Below are 15,478 nucleotides of genomic sequence, written 5' to 3'. Positions count from 1 at the left end.
CCCCTACAACATTTTGAAGTTCAGTAACAAGGATATTATGAGCAGGTGAATGAAAAATGGCACCTGTAAAGCAGACCACCACTTTATTAGGAGTTTAAAAGGGCGATCCTGCCTTCTCCCATCTCTACACACCAGTTATTTTCATGGGATCCAGTGCAGTGTTGCTTGACTTCTAACATGTAATTAGTAACCTGTTTCCTGTACCAAAGTACAAAGTGAGAATCCAAAATTGTGAAGTTGTACCTGTATATTTTTTTCTCTGTAAGATCATCCCCTGCGCTTGCTCCTTTTCCTTCTCCCTGCCCCCAGCTCGCCACTGAAAGGCAGAGAGTTGGAAAAGAACCTATTAATACATCATGACTTCTTGAGGGTCTGTTCCTCTTACTGTTCTTACTTTTCATGACCTACTGTATTCAGTTTCCTTCGGTCTTATAAGATCCAGAGAGTTTAGTCCCCAGTTGTGTTTTGCCAGGTACGCAAGCTTGAGGCAGACATCCTACCTCTGCAAGAGTCTAATGCTGAACTGAGTGAGAAAAGTGGGATGTTGCAGGCGGAGAAAAAGCTGTTGGAAGAAGATGTTAAACGCTGGAAAGCCCGGACTCAGGTGAGGAATGCATGTCTTCAAAGATGTTCTGGAAAACCAAAAACCAAACACAAACCGACAATCCAAACAACAGCAACAAAACTCAAACACAAAGCCCCAAACAAACAGAAAACCCAAAGCAAAGACCAAAAAAAAGTTCTAAATTTTCTTAAAAACAACAACAAGCTAAGAAATGTATTTTAATTATAAAACATTGCTTATACAACTTCAAAATAGGCTGTTCTAATTCATAGGCATTCCAAATCAAAATGCAAAAGCAGTAGCTCTAATTCAAGGAGATTTTCTGGATATAGTTGTATAATGATCCTATGAAAATGCAAACTCTTTTCTCAACCTTTCAGCATTTATTGAGCCAACAGAAGGATACTGATCTCGAAGAGTATCGGAAGCTGCTTGCGGAGAGGGAAGCAAACACCAAGCGCATACAACAAATGAGTGAAGAAACGGGCAGGCTTAAAGCAGAAATAGCCAGGTGTGGCATAAGTCAGTTATTCAAAAGTTTTGTGCAAAGCAAAATATTTTAAATAAAGCTGGATCTGAAAGTGGAATTTCTTAACTGTTTCCATGTAACTATGAAACTTTTGGTATTCTTGCTGTAGTGTGATAATAAGCAGGTAAAACAAAGTTGCTTTGGAAGCTGTCTTTTAGCTGAACTTCTTCTAAACTAATGTATTGTATTCTACAAATACTCCTTTGTATTGTAAAATCCTAGAAAACATAATTCACTACAGATAACGCCTGTGATATTACATCAGTGAGCAATATCGAAACATTATTAACCATTTTGAACATCTCGTTTGCATCTTCCCTTAATCTCTTGTTATTTAGAACTAGTGCATCCTTGACTACAAGCCAGAATCTTGTTCAGAGCCTGAAGGATGAAGTAACTAAAATAAGAACAGAAAAGGATACTTTACAGAAAGAACTGGATGCCAAAGTGGCTGACATACAAGAAAAAGTGAAAACTATAACGCAGGTCAAGAAAATTGGGCGCAGGTACAAGACTCAATATGAGGAACTGAAAGCACAACATGATAAGGTAGATACACTTTGCGAAGAAATTCTATTTTAGAAGTGTGTTTTCAACTAGAATAATGCATAATCTAGCTAATGATCGTCATGTTGCTTTTGTATAATAATCTATGAATACTTACCTGTGAAGAGAAAAGCAAAAAATGGCATTGTTTATTGTACTGTTAGCTCAAAACATGAGCTGTGTATCACTTAAGATTTTGCAGTATTCTTAACAAAACTTAAGATTAGAATTCCTGAACTTTTTAAACCATCGGTTCGCGTGCAAAAGCGACTTGTGAAAGTAACGCTGATCTCATCAGATTGAACCCTTTAGCCTGATACCACTTAACATCTTTCAGATGGTTGCAGAAGCATCAACTCAGCCTCTTGTAGAACAACAAGAACAACAAGTTTCTGCCCAGGAAGTACAAGAGCTGAAAGACACTCTCGGTCAAGCTGAAGTGAAGACAAAGGCTTTGGAGGCTCAGGTTGAAAGTTTACAAAAGGTAAGAACAGAACAAACATGGTAAGGACACTGAACAATTTCAGAGTACTTAAATATGTAACTGTGAGGAATGGGAGGGTGGGTTTTTGTGTGTGTGCACATGCATGCACAGAAATATGCAAAATGACCTATTTGTGCCTCTACCTTGTTGGGAAGGAGGGACCTTAAACCTTGTTTAAATCCTGAGCCTAGTGTGTCACATTATTTCGTGGAATAAAGAAGTGGGAAAGATAATGCTGTTTCTCAACTGTTGCGTTTGGAGAGGACTGGTCTCCCCTATTGTTAATTAAAAGCCTTTTAGTATTAATAAAGTGACCAGCTAATACTGGGTCATTGGGGCTTGTTTAAAGTAGCTGGTTGTGACCAACAGTTGCACTCTCTCTTTCTAGACTATATCAGAAAAGGAAACTGAAGTTAGAAATCTTCAGGAGCAGATCACACAACTACAATCAGAACTTGCTCGTTTTCATCAAGATCTGCAAGAGAAGACTACGCAGGAAGAGCAGCTCAGGCAACAGATCACTGAGAAGGAAGAGAAAACGAGGAAGACCTTGCTTGCGGCTAAGCAGAAAATCGCGCAGTTAGCTGGTATTACAATATTTTATTTCTGGCCTTATGGTGTCTTCTGTTTGGCCTTTTTATTATTTCTATGTAAAAGCATTTAGACAGGATGCTTGGGAAAACACGGCCTACTTCATATTTCACTTAAATGTTTTTTTCTAGATTAGATGTTACAGGAGTTGTTCTAGAACTTAAATTTTAATTCCTTCAGGAGATGAAGTATATGACTAGCTGTACAATGGAGGTAAAAAAAGTTTTACTCCGTTTTAGCCAGCCAACATGATAACTCCCATTTTTTATCTTGCTGTTGATTAGAGATGACACAGGTAATTTACTCTTGCCTTCCCTAAGTGTACAAGTGCGAAACATAGCTCCCTCCTTTACTTTTAATTGAAGTTGAGAGGAATGATGGTACCAGAGCTTGCTGAAAACATCTTGTTTCTTTTGCGACTACTTCTTTAGTTTTTTCTTTATATATCTTTATTATGTATTTTTATATTTTAAATTTTTTTAAATAGAAAAATGGCAGGTGAAAGTTAAAATTACTTCTAAGAGCTCCTTTGCTAGCTTAACGTTTTTAAGATGTCAAAATACATCATTAACCTATTAAAACAGCCAGGTATTTAGGATGCAGGGACTTGGCAGGCAGCTTTACAGTGGCGAGACTGAATTCTTTCCTTTTCAATTAGGTACGAAAGAACAGCTAACAAAAGAAAATGAAGAGTGGAAGCAAAAGAGCAGCTCATTAGAAGAGCAGAAGACTGAACTGGAGGTGCGGATGAGTGCACTGAAATCCCAGTATGAAGGTCGAATCTGCCGTCTGGAAAGAGAGCTCAGAGAGCAGCAGGAGCGACACCACGAGCAGCGGGATGAGCCGCCAGAGTCTACAAACAAGGTACAAAATCCTTTTAACCGGCTGTGTGAGAGGAAATAAAGGGCTTGTGTGTCTCATGACGGAGTGGGCACAGCTGTCGGTACCCTTCTCTAGCTTGGTTTGGTTTTGTGTGTACAGGACTTCATGCTCAGGACTGCTTTACGTGAAGCTCTTTTCTCTAAACATCCGAAATAGCAGATGGAAATTCTTGTCATAGGACTCCTACACTATATATATATCTCAATGAGCCCCCCAAATTGCTGCTCCCTTCGTTTTGGAAATATAGCTAGCTTTAGGCAGGACTCAGAGCCTAATTTTAAATTTATTTCCTGCCATAGCCAGAATTCCCAGTTCGAACAAGCACACAGATCATTCAGTGCAAATTAGCCCATGAGCTCTTTGCTCTCTGCCCTCTACCTCTATAATTTTATCCATGCATTCAGTATAATGAGTTTAAGCTCCTCTTCTCTCCATAGCTTTAGAAAATACCTGAGAAATTACTGAATTGGTTTACATACTTACTATCACTGGTACGATTTTTCTGGAGAATTTGCAGTATTCGCAGAGTCTGAGTAAGTATGGTAGCAAATCTGTTAAAAAAAACCCAACTACTAGCAAAGAGATCTGTCTGCTGAAGTATTTTACCAAATTACTTGCTCTTTTTTGTATTTACATGGTACGATACTTCTGTTTCTTTCTTCATAGGTCCCAGAACAGCAGAGGCAAATCTCTCTCAAGTCTACGCCAGCTTCAGGTGAACGAGGAATGTGAGTTGAAGGGTTTGGGGTTTTTGCAGAGTTTGTGGCTGGTGTTTTTTGGTTTTGTCTTCTTTTAGCTGCTGTTCTTTTTAGTGAACCACTGGCTTTTCACAATTTTTCTTAAGCAGCTTTCAAGATACTGATTGACACAATATGTTCTTCCTGTCTTCTTAGCTGCGTTTAATCAATAAGGCTTTTAAGAAGTCAAATAGTCATATTAACCACCAGGAACATGGTATCTGGGAAACACAGAAGATTTTTAAAATATTCTTAGACTTCAAGATTCTTGTGGTTATACAGTTTCGATTATCATCTGTGATCTTTTTGGTTTCGGAGCGGGGATATTCCTTAGGCAAGAATCTCAAACATGAGAAATGGGCTGAATAGAAGCTCAAACAACAGATAAAATAGTCAAATGACTAAGCTCTAAAATGGGAAATATTACTGTATTGCTGAGTTTAGGTGACAAACTCTTTCAGTTTTTATGACAGCATCCTTTTGAAAGGAAGGCTTTCAAAAATGTTCCTTAAATTTTGACTGATCCTTCTCTCAACCAAAAGATGATGTTGCTCTGTATTGAATTAATCAGTTAGTTTTAATGTAAGATGTATTTTCTTGCTGTAATAAAGACCCAGCACAGCTAATAGTGCAGGCTACGTGCTGCTCCTTTTGATCTACTTGCAGATTTCTAGTCGATTATGTTTGAGGAAACCTGTCAAACCTCTAAGTGGGACAAAACACTACTGATAGCATAGTGGGTCTATCTTTTTTCTTTTTTAAATATATAAAAAAATTTGGAAGACAATTCATTATGCCTGTGTGAGGCTTTTAAATTTTAAACCTTTAAAAACTACTATTTCTGGCTATGAGAATGTATTTACATGTTTTTAAAACCTGCTTTCTGCGCTTCCATGGTGAAACCAAGATCCTGTTTTTCAGTGCTAGCACTTCAGATCCACCAACGGCAAATATTAAACCAACTCCTGTTGTGTCAACTCCAAGTAAAGTGACTGCTGCTGCGATAGCTGGGAATAAATCTACTCCGAGAGCCAGTATCCGCCCGATGGTGACACCTGCTACTGTCACTAATCCTACCACTACTCCGACAGCCACAGTTATGCCCACAACACAGGTGGAGACTCAGGAAGGTGAGCATTAGTACGGTATAAGGATCTACAAGTAATCATAGAATGGTTTGTGTTGGAGGGACCTCCGCAGCTCCCCCAGTGCCAGCCCTGCCATGAGCAGGGACATCTTCACCAGCTCAGGTTGCTCAGAGCCCCGTCCAGCCTGGCCTGGGATGTCTCCAGGGATGGTTCATCCACCACCTCTCTGGCCAACCTGGGCCAGACTTCAGGGGCAACAATTCCTTCCTCATGTCCAGCCTGAATCTCCCTCCTTTAGTTTAAACCATCAGCCCTTGTCCTATCACAACAGGCCCTGATAAAAAGTCTGTCCCCATCTTTCTTATCAGCCCCTTTTAAGTCTGGAAAGGCCACACTAAGGTCTCCCTGGAGCTTCTCTTCTACAGGCTGAACGCCCCCAGTTCTCTCAGCCTGTCCTCATAGGAATGAAATAATAAACACTTTGCCTTGAAATCTCAGTAATTATTGGTTTGAAAGTACGTCAAATAATTTTATTGTCCCTTCATTTTTTCAATATTGCACTTCTATGACTGCTTCTGTTGCAACAAAGTTCATGATTCCTCAACTGAAGATTGTAAGTAATGTTAACTCTATCTGCAGAACACGGAATCTGCTTATTTAGGGCGTTCTGAAATGGAGAGTGTGAACTGTAGTAATTAGCATGCTGACAGTTGAATGCGCTCCCGTTTGCCTTTCAGCCATGCAGTCAGAGGGACCTGTGGAGCACGTTCCAGTCTTCGGGAGTACCAGTGGGTCTGTGCGTTCCACCAGCCCCAACGTTCAGACGTCTCTGTCTCAGCCCATCCTGACTGTTCAGCAGCAGACTCAAGCCACAGCGTTTGTGCAGCCCACCCAGCAAAGCCACCCTCAGATTGAGCCCGCTGCACAGGAGCCGTCCCCTGCCATCGTGGAGGTCGTACAGAGCTCACAGATAGAGAGGCCCTCCACTTCCACAGCTGTCTTTGGCACAGGTTGGTTTTATTTTCTAGGCCTGCCTTTTTGAATAGTTCCTCGAACCCTTGTTAAGCCAGGCCTAACTTCAGCAAAAGAATATGCCCTTTTTTCTCCTGCCTGAGTTTATTGCAAGCTTTACAAACTTCTGGTGTTAGGCTGCTTTCTCAAACCTTAAGAAACTGTCACTGAATTCCTTGAAACAGAAAATACAAACTTGTTTCTCTGTTCAGAGCAGCATCGGGGTTTAATACGTTAAACCTTGCTGCCTCTGTTTCCATGGTACTGTTGGAGCAAGGTTCATTTTAGGCGTCACGAGTAAGCTACTTAAGCTGGAATAGAAAATATAGAGATGGACACAAAAGCTGCTTAGTGTGATACACTGTTGCACATCTGTTTGTCCAGCATAGTTTAAAATGTTTATTCCCCAAAATACACTTTCCTAAAATGCTTCTTCTGTTTTCTAGCTGATACTCTGTTAAACTTGTAGGTGAACTTGTCAGAAGCAAAAATGCTGAAAAAATAATTTAATTTTTTACTTTTAATTACATTTAATTACATCTGGGTTTGGTCAGGTCATGAATATAGGTCCAAGAGTGTAAGACTTGTAACCAAAGGGGCCGATGGTTCCATGGCCTAGGAAACAGCACAAAGTGAGTCATTCTGATACAACTTGTTATCGTCCAATGTAGAAAAAGAGGCAATATTCCAGAATAAAATACCAAACCTTCTGATTTTCAGGTTTGTACATTTGAAAATAACAGAAAGGCTCTTTTAAGTTTCAGCTACTCCAAGTTCTTCGCTGTCTAAACGTCCACGAGAGGAAGAGGAAGATAACACTGTGGAAAACTCGGACCAAATTTCAGAGGAAACGGTGGATGTGCCTCTTCCGAAGAAACTGAGAAGCGTACAGAGAGTTGGACCTGAGGTTTGTGACAACATAACATGCTACTACTTAATCTGTCTATTAACTCTGTACGAGGTGGATATTGCATACCAGAAAAGGGCAAGATGGTGTAAGAATGTTATCACTTAATTAGCTAAGAGGATGGGGGTGGAGGGGGAAACCTTGGGGGTTCTTTTTTTGGTCCCAAGAAGATGTAGAGCACTGAGGTGCAGTGAACTGGAATGGGGAAACTATTTCTCCAAGGCAGAGCAATCTGTGGTGCCAGATAAAAGCAAAGCTAAGGAGTAATAGTGGAAGGGGAACAAAATGATGCCTGTGATCTTTGTGGGAAAAGATCATTAAAAAGAAGTTAGAAAAATCTCAAACATCTTAACTTTAGGGCTAATGATATGTTTTAAACAAGAAAAATAAATGTTCTTTCAGGAGGAAGTGACAGCAGAAGAGAGCACTGATGGTGAGGTAGAAGCTCAAACGTACAATCAAGACTCACAGGACTCAATTGGAGAAGTAAGCATGTTTGAAAAGAAAGGTTTTCTTCAGCAGAAATAGCTATATCTTTTATTTCACTGTCAATGTTTTTAGAAATGAAATATCAAATCGTATCTGAAACTTTTCAAGTGGAAATCACTTAAAACCATTTTAAGTTCAGACTTGCTGTGTTCAAGGATACATATTTGGGTTGTATTGCACTCTACATATAGCTATAAGTAAAAATAAGGATGTTAATGAAGCTTTGCAATTTTGAATTTCAATTTGATGTGGTGTGTTAGAACTCCTAATGTCCTTAACCCCAGTTTTCTGTAGTGAAACTGAGATGGAGAGGTTAAGTAAGTCACAATCTTAAAATGGAATTTGATTTCAGTTCTTCATTTACTCCTTTGGAGAGCTTCTCTTTGTTTTCTGGCCTTTGTTTTACAGAAGGATTTGACAAATCCTCAAGCAAGCTTAGTGTTTGATGGGTCATGATGTGTTAAACAAAGAAAATAAGTTGGTTTTGTTCTGGTTCTGTAAAATGCCCATTGTAGCTCTGTTAGGAAAGCTGAATATAACTGTAATTTGGCAAAACCTCATGTTGAACTGTGGAATCTATTTTCTTTAGGCAGTGGCAGGTACTGAGTCTTTAGTTGATCATTTTTCCCCTTGTATCCATCGTAAGTTTAAAAGGCATGACAAACATCTCATTAAATCCCAGCTGTGTGCTTTCTATTCCACAGGTATCTTTAAACCTTCTTTAATTAAACAACTCTAGTATTCCATGTAATAATTTGAATTCTGCTGCTAGACAAGCATGTGCAGCTTTAAAGTAACATGTTGTTCAGAAAATAATAACCTAGTTATTGTACCTAAACCAGAAATCTTGAATGCTACAGAAGGGATGTGGTGGAGTCTTGATTTTTTTTAAAGAGCTTGTGGGGGACTCTCTCTTATGCCCTTGTTTTTTTTTCTGAACGCTTCTAGTCATATTTGTCAGATTTGTTTTACATGTTTTGATTATATGTACATGCTGAATGGAAGGAGAATTTTTTGCTCACTTTGTGGCTGGTGATCGTGTGCATTGTGTTGCTGTTTCTCCAGAGCAAATGAACTCTAAAGCAGCAGCTTAGGATTCCTGCGTAGAAGAGAGATGGTGGCAGGTGTTGGTGATAGCTCCTTGGTTGTCCAAAGTAGATGGCTAAATATTCAGAGAGCAGATTTTCATGGGTGTGCATTCAAATACATCATATGTGATACAGTATCCCTAGTGATGGCACCTATTGGAGCTGAACTCGGTCGTCCTTGGGGGTCCCTTCCAACTCAGGACGTTCTATCAGATTTGGTAGGGAAGGATAAAATATTTGTGTTGTAGAGCAAGGCCTCCATTTGACTGAGGTTGAGATCTAAGAGGTGTCAGAAATACAGCACACGCTTTCTTGATGAACATTTAAAAATTGGATATGCCGCGTTTGATTTTGGTTCCTCCAGTAATTCACGTTTCTCTTTCGCAGGGTGTTACCCAGGGAGAGTACACTCCTATGGAGGACAGCGAAGAAACTTCTCAGTCTATCCCAATAGATCTTGGACCTCTCCAGTCAGATCAACCAAACAATTCGTCATCTCAGGATGGTCAGTCCAAGAGAGATGATGTCATCGTAATTGACAGTGATGATGAAGATGATGATGACGAAGAAAATGAAGGCGAGCAGGAAGTACGTGTAGCATGGAATTATTTTATTTATAAATTACTTTATGATTTTATCTTTGATCCGAAGTAAAGCTCGCTGTGTGGGACTAATTTTTTTTTACTGTATAAATAGTCTGGATTTTTGTAGTCTGGACTTCCAGTGTGTGGACACAGCCTGTTCCAGCTCTGCCAGCAGTGCCCTCGCTGCAGGACACGGCTGAGCCCATCGGCTGCTGGTTTTTTATGGTTTTAGGACTATGAGGACGAGGAAGAAGACGACGAGGATGATGATGAAGACACGGGGATGGGAGATGAAGGCGATGACAGTAATGAAGGAACTGGTAGCGCTGATGGCAATGATGGATATGAAGCAGATGATGCTGAGGTGAGATTTGTACCTTTTTTTATAGCCTGTTAAATTTCTCGGAATAAATCGGTGTTGTAATGCGTCTGGACAGATTGGCGTACTTGAAAGGGAAAATCTTAGTATGAATTCATCCCAGAAAACTGAGGCTGCAAGCAGGTGATAGTAATTCCTGTTTTCACAAGAAGACTCAACTTTGAACATTTAAGAACGTTGAATGAAAATACAAAGTACAGGGACAAGCAACAAATAGTGTAGTTGCAAAGCTAGTAAGGCAGTTTCTTTAAAAGCTGGGTATTTCATTATTATTAAGCGATCATGGCTCCATTGTTCACGTTTGTGTACGTACAGATACGCAAAACTTCTGAAATTTCATACAGTTGTATATATTTACACGATTTCATAGATACTTACAGAAATATTTTAAGATTTTGATGTCTTTGATATCTTGACAGGATATCAGTTGTTCAGTGCTAATCATATTATGTCTACGTGGGGTTTTTTTAGGGTGCTGATGGCACTGATCCTGGAACAGAAACTGAGGAAAGCATGGGAGGAGGCGAAAGCAACCAGAGGGCAGCAGATTCCCAAAACAGCGGTATGGTTATAGCATGTTTCTTCAAGAGGGGAAAATGTAGAAGCTGTTTTGCCTGTGTTAAAATATGCACTTCAAAGTAAGAATATAAGGCAAAATGCTAGAAGTGATTTTAACCAGAAATGTAGATTGTTTTGAATTTTTTTTTTCTGGATATATTCCGCATTCCCTTTAAAACCATGGAAGCTCTGGTTGCTGTGGAAATTGCTCTTGATGGCTCAGTAGATTAATCTCCTGTTTCTAAATCAGCACTTAAATAATCAGTGGGGTTTTTTTCAGTGCTGGTGTTGATGTAGCTGGGGCAAGTGCTCTTTTAAGTGCTTTTAAATAACAATGCTCAGCTGTCACCACTCTTGCAAGGGTAGAAACATCTGTGTTAATATGAAAGCAGAATTTGAAGACTTGCCTTCATGTTTTCAGCTCAGTTTGGGGAGCACACCCTTCTGTATGTTTTAGGAGAAGGGAGTACAAGTGCTGCGGAGTCCACCTTTCCTCACGAAAGCCCAAGAGAACAGCAGCCATCGTCCGCCTCGGAGAGACAGGCCCCGCGGCCCCCCCAGTCACCGCGCAGACCCCCACATCCCCTGCCCCCACGACTCACCATTCATGCTCCTCCTCAAGAACTGGGTCCCCCAGTGCAGGTATAAACCATCTCTAGCAGTTGAGAACTTCTGAAACTTTAAAAACTTACCGTATGATTTATTCTAAGTAAAACCTAAGTACCCTGCCTATTGTAAAAATAGATTACGTCTGTTTAACATTCTGAAATGTTTAGACTTGATCTTGAGTGTCTCTTCCAACCAGAATGGTTCTATGATTTTAAAAGTGGTATCTGAGCAAATGGATTTAACCTATCTCATCCTGCAGATTATGGCTGGACAGGGATCATTAACGACAGTCAAGCGCTCATGATGGATTTCTATCTTGAAATTCTTATACCAGTGTTGTTTCAATCAGTTACTATGGATATTTCCATTATAAAAGCTGTTCTTGAACAGATTGTAACTTGGACAGGTTTGCAGGGGTTTTTATTGGTCCCTGCCCCAGTGCAGACTGAGCACCTAAACCTTTCACAATCAGTGCCTGACCTGTGATGATGCTGTAACACAGACCTATAGATTTTGTAAACTAAACGTCACACCCTGAATTTTGCAAAAATATCCTGACTGAAATTTATGCTTTACCATAAACTGGTTCTGAGGCTTGAGGCCACAATATTTCAGTGGTCAAGTTTTCTGTCCTTGGATGATAGTTGAGTAAAATAGTAATGTCACTTACCCAGAATTTAAACTTACATGATTCTTTCATGGTTAGACCAGGCAGCAGACACAAGGTGTGGAGCAGCCACAGTCTGTTCTTTAAGACGTTACGATGATGTACTGAGCAGTGTTGTGCACTGACGTGTTATAGTTACGCTTGCTTAGCCACTATATTTCATTCTGATTGAACAATTGTATGTTATTAGAATTCCAGGAGAGCATTCACACTACTTTTTTTCTTTATTGTAAAGAGGATCCAGATGACTCGGAGACAGTCAGTGGGGCGTGGACTTCAGCTGACTCCTGGTATAGGTGGGATGGTAAGGACATGAATGTCTACTACGAAAAATCTGCATTGAAGGAACATTCATAACTCTTGGGGTCTGTTTTCTTTTTCTAAGAAGTTTAGCTGCTGACTTGAGGGGTGGAATGGTTTCCGTAGCCTTGCAGATAGCATCTTAGACCTGTTAATTTCTGTATTAATGAAAGGCACTAGAAAAGTCCCAGGAGCTAAAGCTCTTCAAAAGAGCTTGAATTTCCTTTTGTCCAGGATGGTTTTAACTACTTGTTTTTAGAATCAGTCTTTTGAAGTGGATGGAAAAATGAATTAAATGTTTTCAACCTCATCCGTAAGGATTAGCAAGGCTAATTTATGCTTTCTGTCTGTCTCTTTGAGGTAGTTTCCAACCCTTTATTCAACTTCAGCTCTGTTTTTCAGAACAAATGCTCAGTGAGGGAGGAGGGAGAGACTGACTAAAAAGAAGTATCTTTTCTGAGATCAAAGGCATCAGCTCAGGACACAAATCTATAGGGAACAGACGATTTGATTCACACTCTGAAAAATCCCATATGCTCAGTACATTACAGCAATCCAGATAAATACAGATGACTCGTATCCGTTTATGAATGCGTCACCCTAAGATTGCTTCGTAGTCAACAGGAAGATGTCGCGCTTAGATGGTAGGATGGTCTCATGGAGTAGACGACTGAAAATCCTTTGAAAGATGGGTGACCTGCACATATGTCGGTTTTATTTTGGTTGGATTTGGTGTTTGTCATCACCTGTACGAGCAGTCTATGAAACAAGCTCAGATTTAGACGTCTGAAACCGGGCAAGAATTTTGTTAGGGATAAATCTTTGCTTTGCTGGACAATGTGGAAAAAAAGCAAACTAACCTTTAACTTAGCTTGGTAGAAACCGGAAATAACATTGTAGGCGCTCATATCAGCCTCTTTTTCTCCAGCAGCAGCACTTCTTTGATGATGAGGACAGAACGGTTCCAAGCACGCCAACTCTTGTAGTTCCACATCGTACAGATGGGTTTGCAGAAGCCATTCAGTAAGTAGATGTAAAGAAAAGAATGAGGCAGCTATTTCTTTCCATTTTGCAGTGGAATGAAGATAAATTCAAATTAAATGAACTTATGATTGGAGTGACGTGTTAAAATGTGCGAAGTATTATGATAGATGACTGCATCTGCTGATAAGTAATCGTTATTTGAACTGTGTATCCTGAAACTCATCAGCAAATCAGGAGGCAGATAATCTCCAATGTATTGTAATGTACTGACTTGAGAAGAGATTAATAAAAAAACATAGGTTCTTCTGTTTAATTTCCTTTCCTGTTCTTTGCCCTCCACTCCCTGCCCCCTAGTATTACCAATACAATAGGAAAAATTATCACTTTGATTTGGGGTGATTCAGCAATCCACTTAAAATTGTGAGAATTTGTAGGATGACTTAAGTCAAGAATATTGTCCTCAGGATTGTTTTACTGACTTCGGATGCAGTGCAGATCAGTTTGAGAAACTAATTGCTATTTAATTAGCAGTAGTTTAGCTGATTTTATGGTTAGTGTTAATTCATTTTGTCTCATGCATAATATGTTCTCTTGTTTTGGTCAGCTGGCGTTCTGGCTCCCCCACAGCTCCCCAAATGACCTGAAACATTGCAGAATTCCTTACATGTTTATTCTGATAGTTCCCCCCAGGTAGCTGGAGTTCCTAGGTTCAGATTTGGACCCCCTGAAGATATGCCCCAAACCAGCTCGAGTCACTCAGATCTTGGTCAACTTGCATCGCAAGGAGGTAAACCAGTTCTCTACTTTCCTTTCTGTGGTTGCTAGAGAGAAAAACAAATAATATAGTCAATAAAATGCAGTTCTACTTCGAGTGCTTGTTGAAGTGTGGAAACCTGTGAATCCTAAGTAATTGTCAGCAGAGAGAGACTAACAGAAAGGAAAAAGGAGTTTCCTCCTAACTGCTGAGCTTCTGTTTGTAATGATTTTTAAAGTGGAATGCTTCTCTGGGTAGGAACAGCAGGCTTGTGAACCAGAGAAACCGGAATTTTATGCAGCACAGATTGCCCGCTGGACACAAGGAACTTCATTTAATGAGAAATTAAATATTGAAGGAATGGGTTTCAACTTCAATTTTACTGTTGATCGTAGCTTTCCTGTAGTAAAATAATAGGAAATAACAGCAAATGCAAAGAAATCTTTGGGATATAGCCTTACTTGCTAAGAGATGGTCAGGCAGTTGGTCTATATTGGTTTTGTTATCATGAATCAGTCATTTTCCCCTGTATCCCCATCAGCACAGAGTGGGTATGGTCACAAGAAAAGAAGAAAGCTCACAGCAAAACAAGCACATAAGAAAAGGATAGAAGTAAAACAAATATATTTTCATCAAGGTTTTACCTTCTAATAAATTATAATTAGCTCTGGCAGTAAGTCAAAACAACTTAAAATAACAATCTCCATTTTTAAGTACAAATCACTGGACTTCATCAAGTGCACAGAGAGAAGACAGTTGGTCTAATTTTTAGCTGGCTATTTTATTTGTCACTAAAACTTTGTGTTGCAGGTTTAGGAATGTATGAAACCCCACTATTCCTTGCTCATGAGGAAGAATCGGGTGGTCGCAGCGTTCCCACAACACCTTTACAAGTAGCAGCACCAGGTAAGCGACAAGACATTTTCAGGCTGAAGTAAAGGCTGGAAACCTTGACTTTTCCAGAAAATAGTTAAGTTATTGTTATAACACTTATTGCTATGTTGGGAGTATTTCCCCCGATGTGCTTTTGATTTCCAAAGGTTTTCTGTAGGAAATTTAAACTAAGTCGATGTTTATTAAACTACCTTTCATGTACAGTGACAGTGTTTACCGAGAGTGCATCAGCCGATGCTTCAGAGCACGCTTCTCAGTCTGTCCCCATGGTGACCACATCTACCGGCAACCTGTCCACCACCACAGAGCCTGGAGCGGGCGATGACGGGGACGAAGTTTTTGCAGAGGCCGAGTCTGAAGGGTAAACTGTGACTTGTTTGGTTCACTGAGACTTGACATCATGATAGTTTGTCATCCAAGCGTGCCTGCAATTCATTTTCAAGTTTAACTTATTCTGGTAGGAAGGACGACTGAAAGAGGATTTAGTAATTTTGGGAGGTAGTACAATCTGACCTTTTCTTCTAAACCCAAAGATTTTCTTCTTATTATTTAGCATAGCTAAAACGTCACCAGAAATAATGATTTCTTTATTTTTTCAGAATGTGGAGGTCTCTGTAGTAGTCAGACACTGAGAGTTAAGGCCCCACTTTGAAGGACTAGAGTTTGTAGAATAAAGGCTAAAGCATTTCTGTTCGTTAGTAGAGAAAATCACTTCTTGCTACAAAGGATCTGCAATGAAGTCATTCAGTTTGGGCAGTGAAAGTACAAAAGATGGAGCACAAAGGAAGAGAATAAGCAGTTTTTAAGAATTTCATAGACAATGATATTGTCT

The 15,478-nt window shown here is 39.8% G+C and overlaps 1 protein-coding gene across 3 annotated transcripts in view; it reads left to right on the top strand.

The window, feature by feature from the left end:
* TPR (translocated promoter region, nuclear basket protein) overlaps nucleotides 1-15,478 on the top strand; it is a 38,455-nt gene that overhangs the window by 20,043 nt on the left and 2,934 nt on the right. Inside the window, exons 29-48 of one of the 3 annotated variants that reach the window (XM_065842674.2) lie at nucleotides 473-604; nucleotides 946-1,076; nucleotides 1,433-1,643; nucleotides 1,978-2,124; nucleotides 2,513-2,711; nucleotides 3,374-3,579; nucleotides 4,264-4,325; nucleotides 5,256-5,464; nucleotides 6,160-6,432; nucleotides 7,192-7,340; nucleotides 7,743-7,826; nucleotides 9,305-9,505; nucleotides 9,734-9,865; nucleotides 10,352-10,442; nucleotides 10,860-11,080; nucleotides 11,950-12,018; nucleotides 12,946-13,037; nucleotides 13,679-13,785; nucleotides 14,563-14,658; nucleotides 14,851-15,007. In XM_065842674.2, the coding sequence (XP_065698746.2) occupies nucleotides 473-604; nucleotides 946-1,076; nucleotides 1,433-1,643; nucleotides 1,978-2,124; nucleotides 2,513-2,711; nucleotides 3,374-3,579; nucleotides 4,264-4,325; nucleotides 5,256-5,464; nucleotides 6,160-6,432; nucleotides 7,192-7,340; nucleotides 7,743-7,826; nucleotides 9,305-9,505; nucleotides 9,734-9,865; nucleotides 10,352-10,442; nucleotides 10,860-11,080; nucleotides 11,950-12,018; nucleotides 12,946-13,037; nucleotides 13,679-13,785; nucleotides 14,563-14,658; nucleotides 14,851-15,007 (2,969 nt within the window). Of the gene's footprint in view, nucleotides 1-472; nucleotides 605-945; nucleotides 1,077-1,432; nucleotides 1,644-1,977; nucleotides 2,125-2,512; nucleotides 2,712-3,373; nucleotides 3,580-4,263; nucleotides 4,326-5,255; nucleotides 5,465-6,159; nucleotides 6,433-7,191; nucleotides 7,341-7,742; nucleotides 7,827-9,304; nucleotides 9,506-9,733; nucleotides 9,866-10,351; nucleotides 10,443-10,859; nucleotides 11,081-11,949; nucleotides 12,019-12,942; nucleotides 13,038-13,678; nucleotides 13,786-14,562; nucleotides 14,659-14,850; nucleotides 15,008-15,478 lie in introns of all 3 variants that reach the window. The other 2 variants (XM_065842673.2, XM_065842675.2) reach the window with 2 other exon arrangements.

The sequence above is a fragment of the Patagioenas fasciata genome, chromosome 6 (assembly GCF_037038585.1).
Source record: "Patagioenas fasciata isolate bPatFas1 chromosome 6, bPatFas1.hap1, whole genome shotgun sequence".
Classification (NCBI taxonomy): domain Eukaryota; kingdom Metazoa; phylum Chordata; class Aves; order Columbiformes; family Columbidae; genus Patagioenas; species Patagioenas fasciata.
Note: the sequence above shows the minus strand (reverse complement) of the source record. Positions and strands in the feature narration are given on the sequence as shown.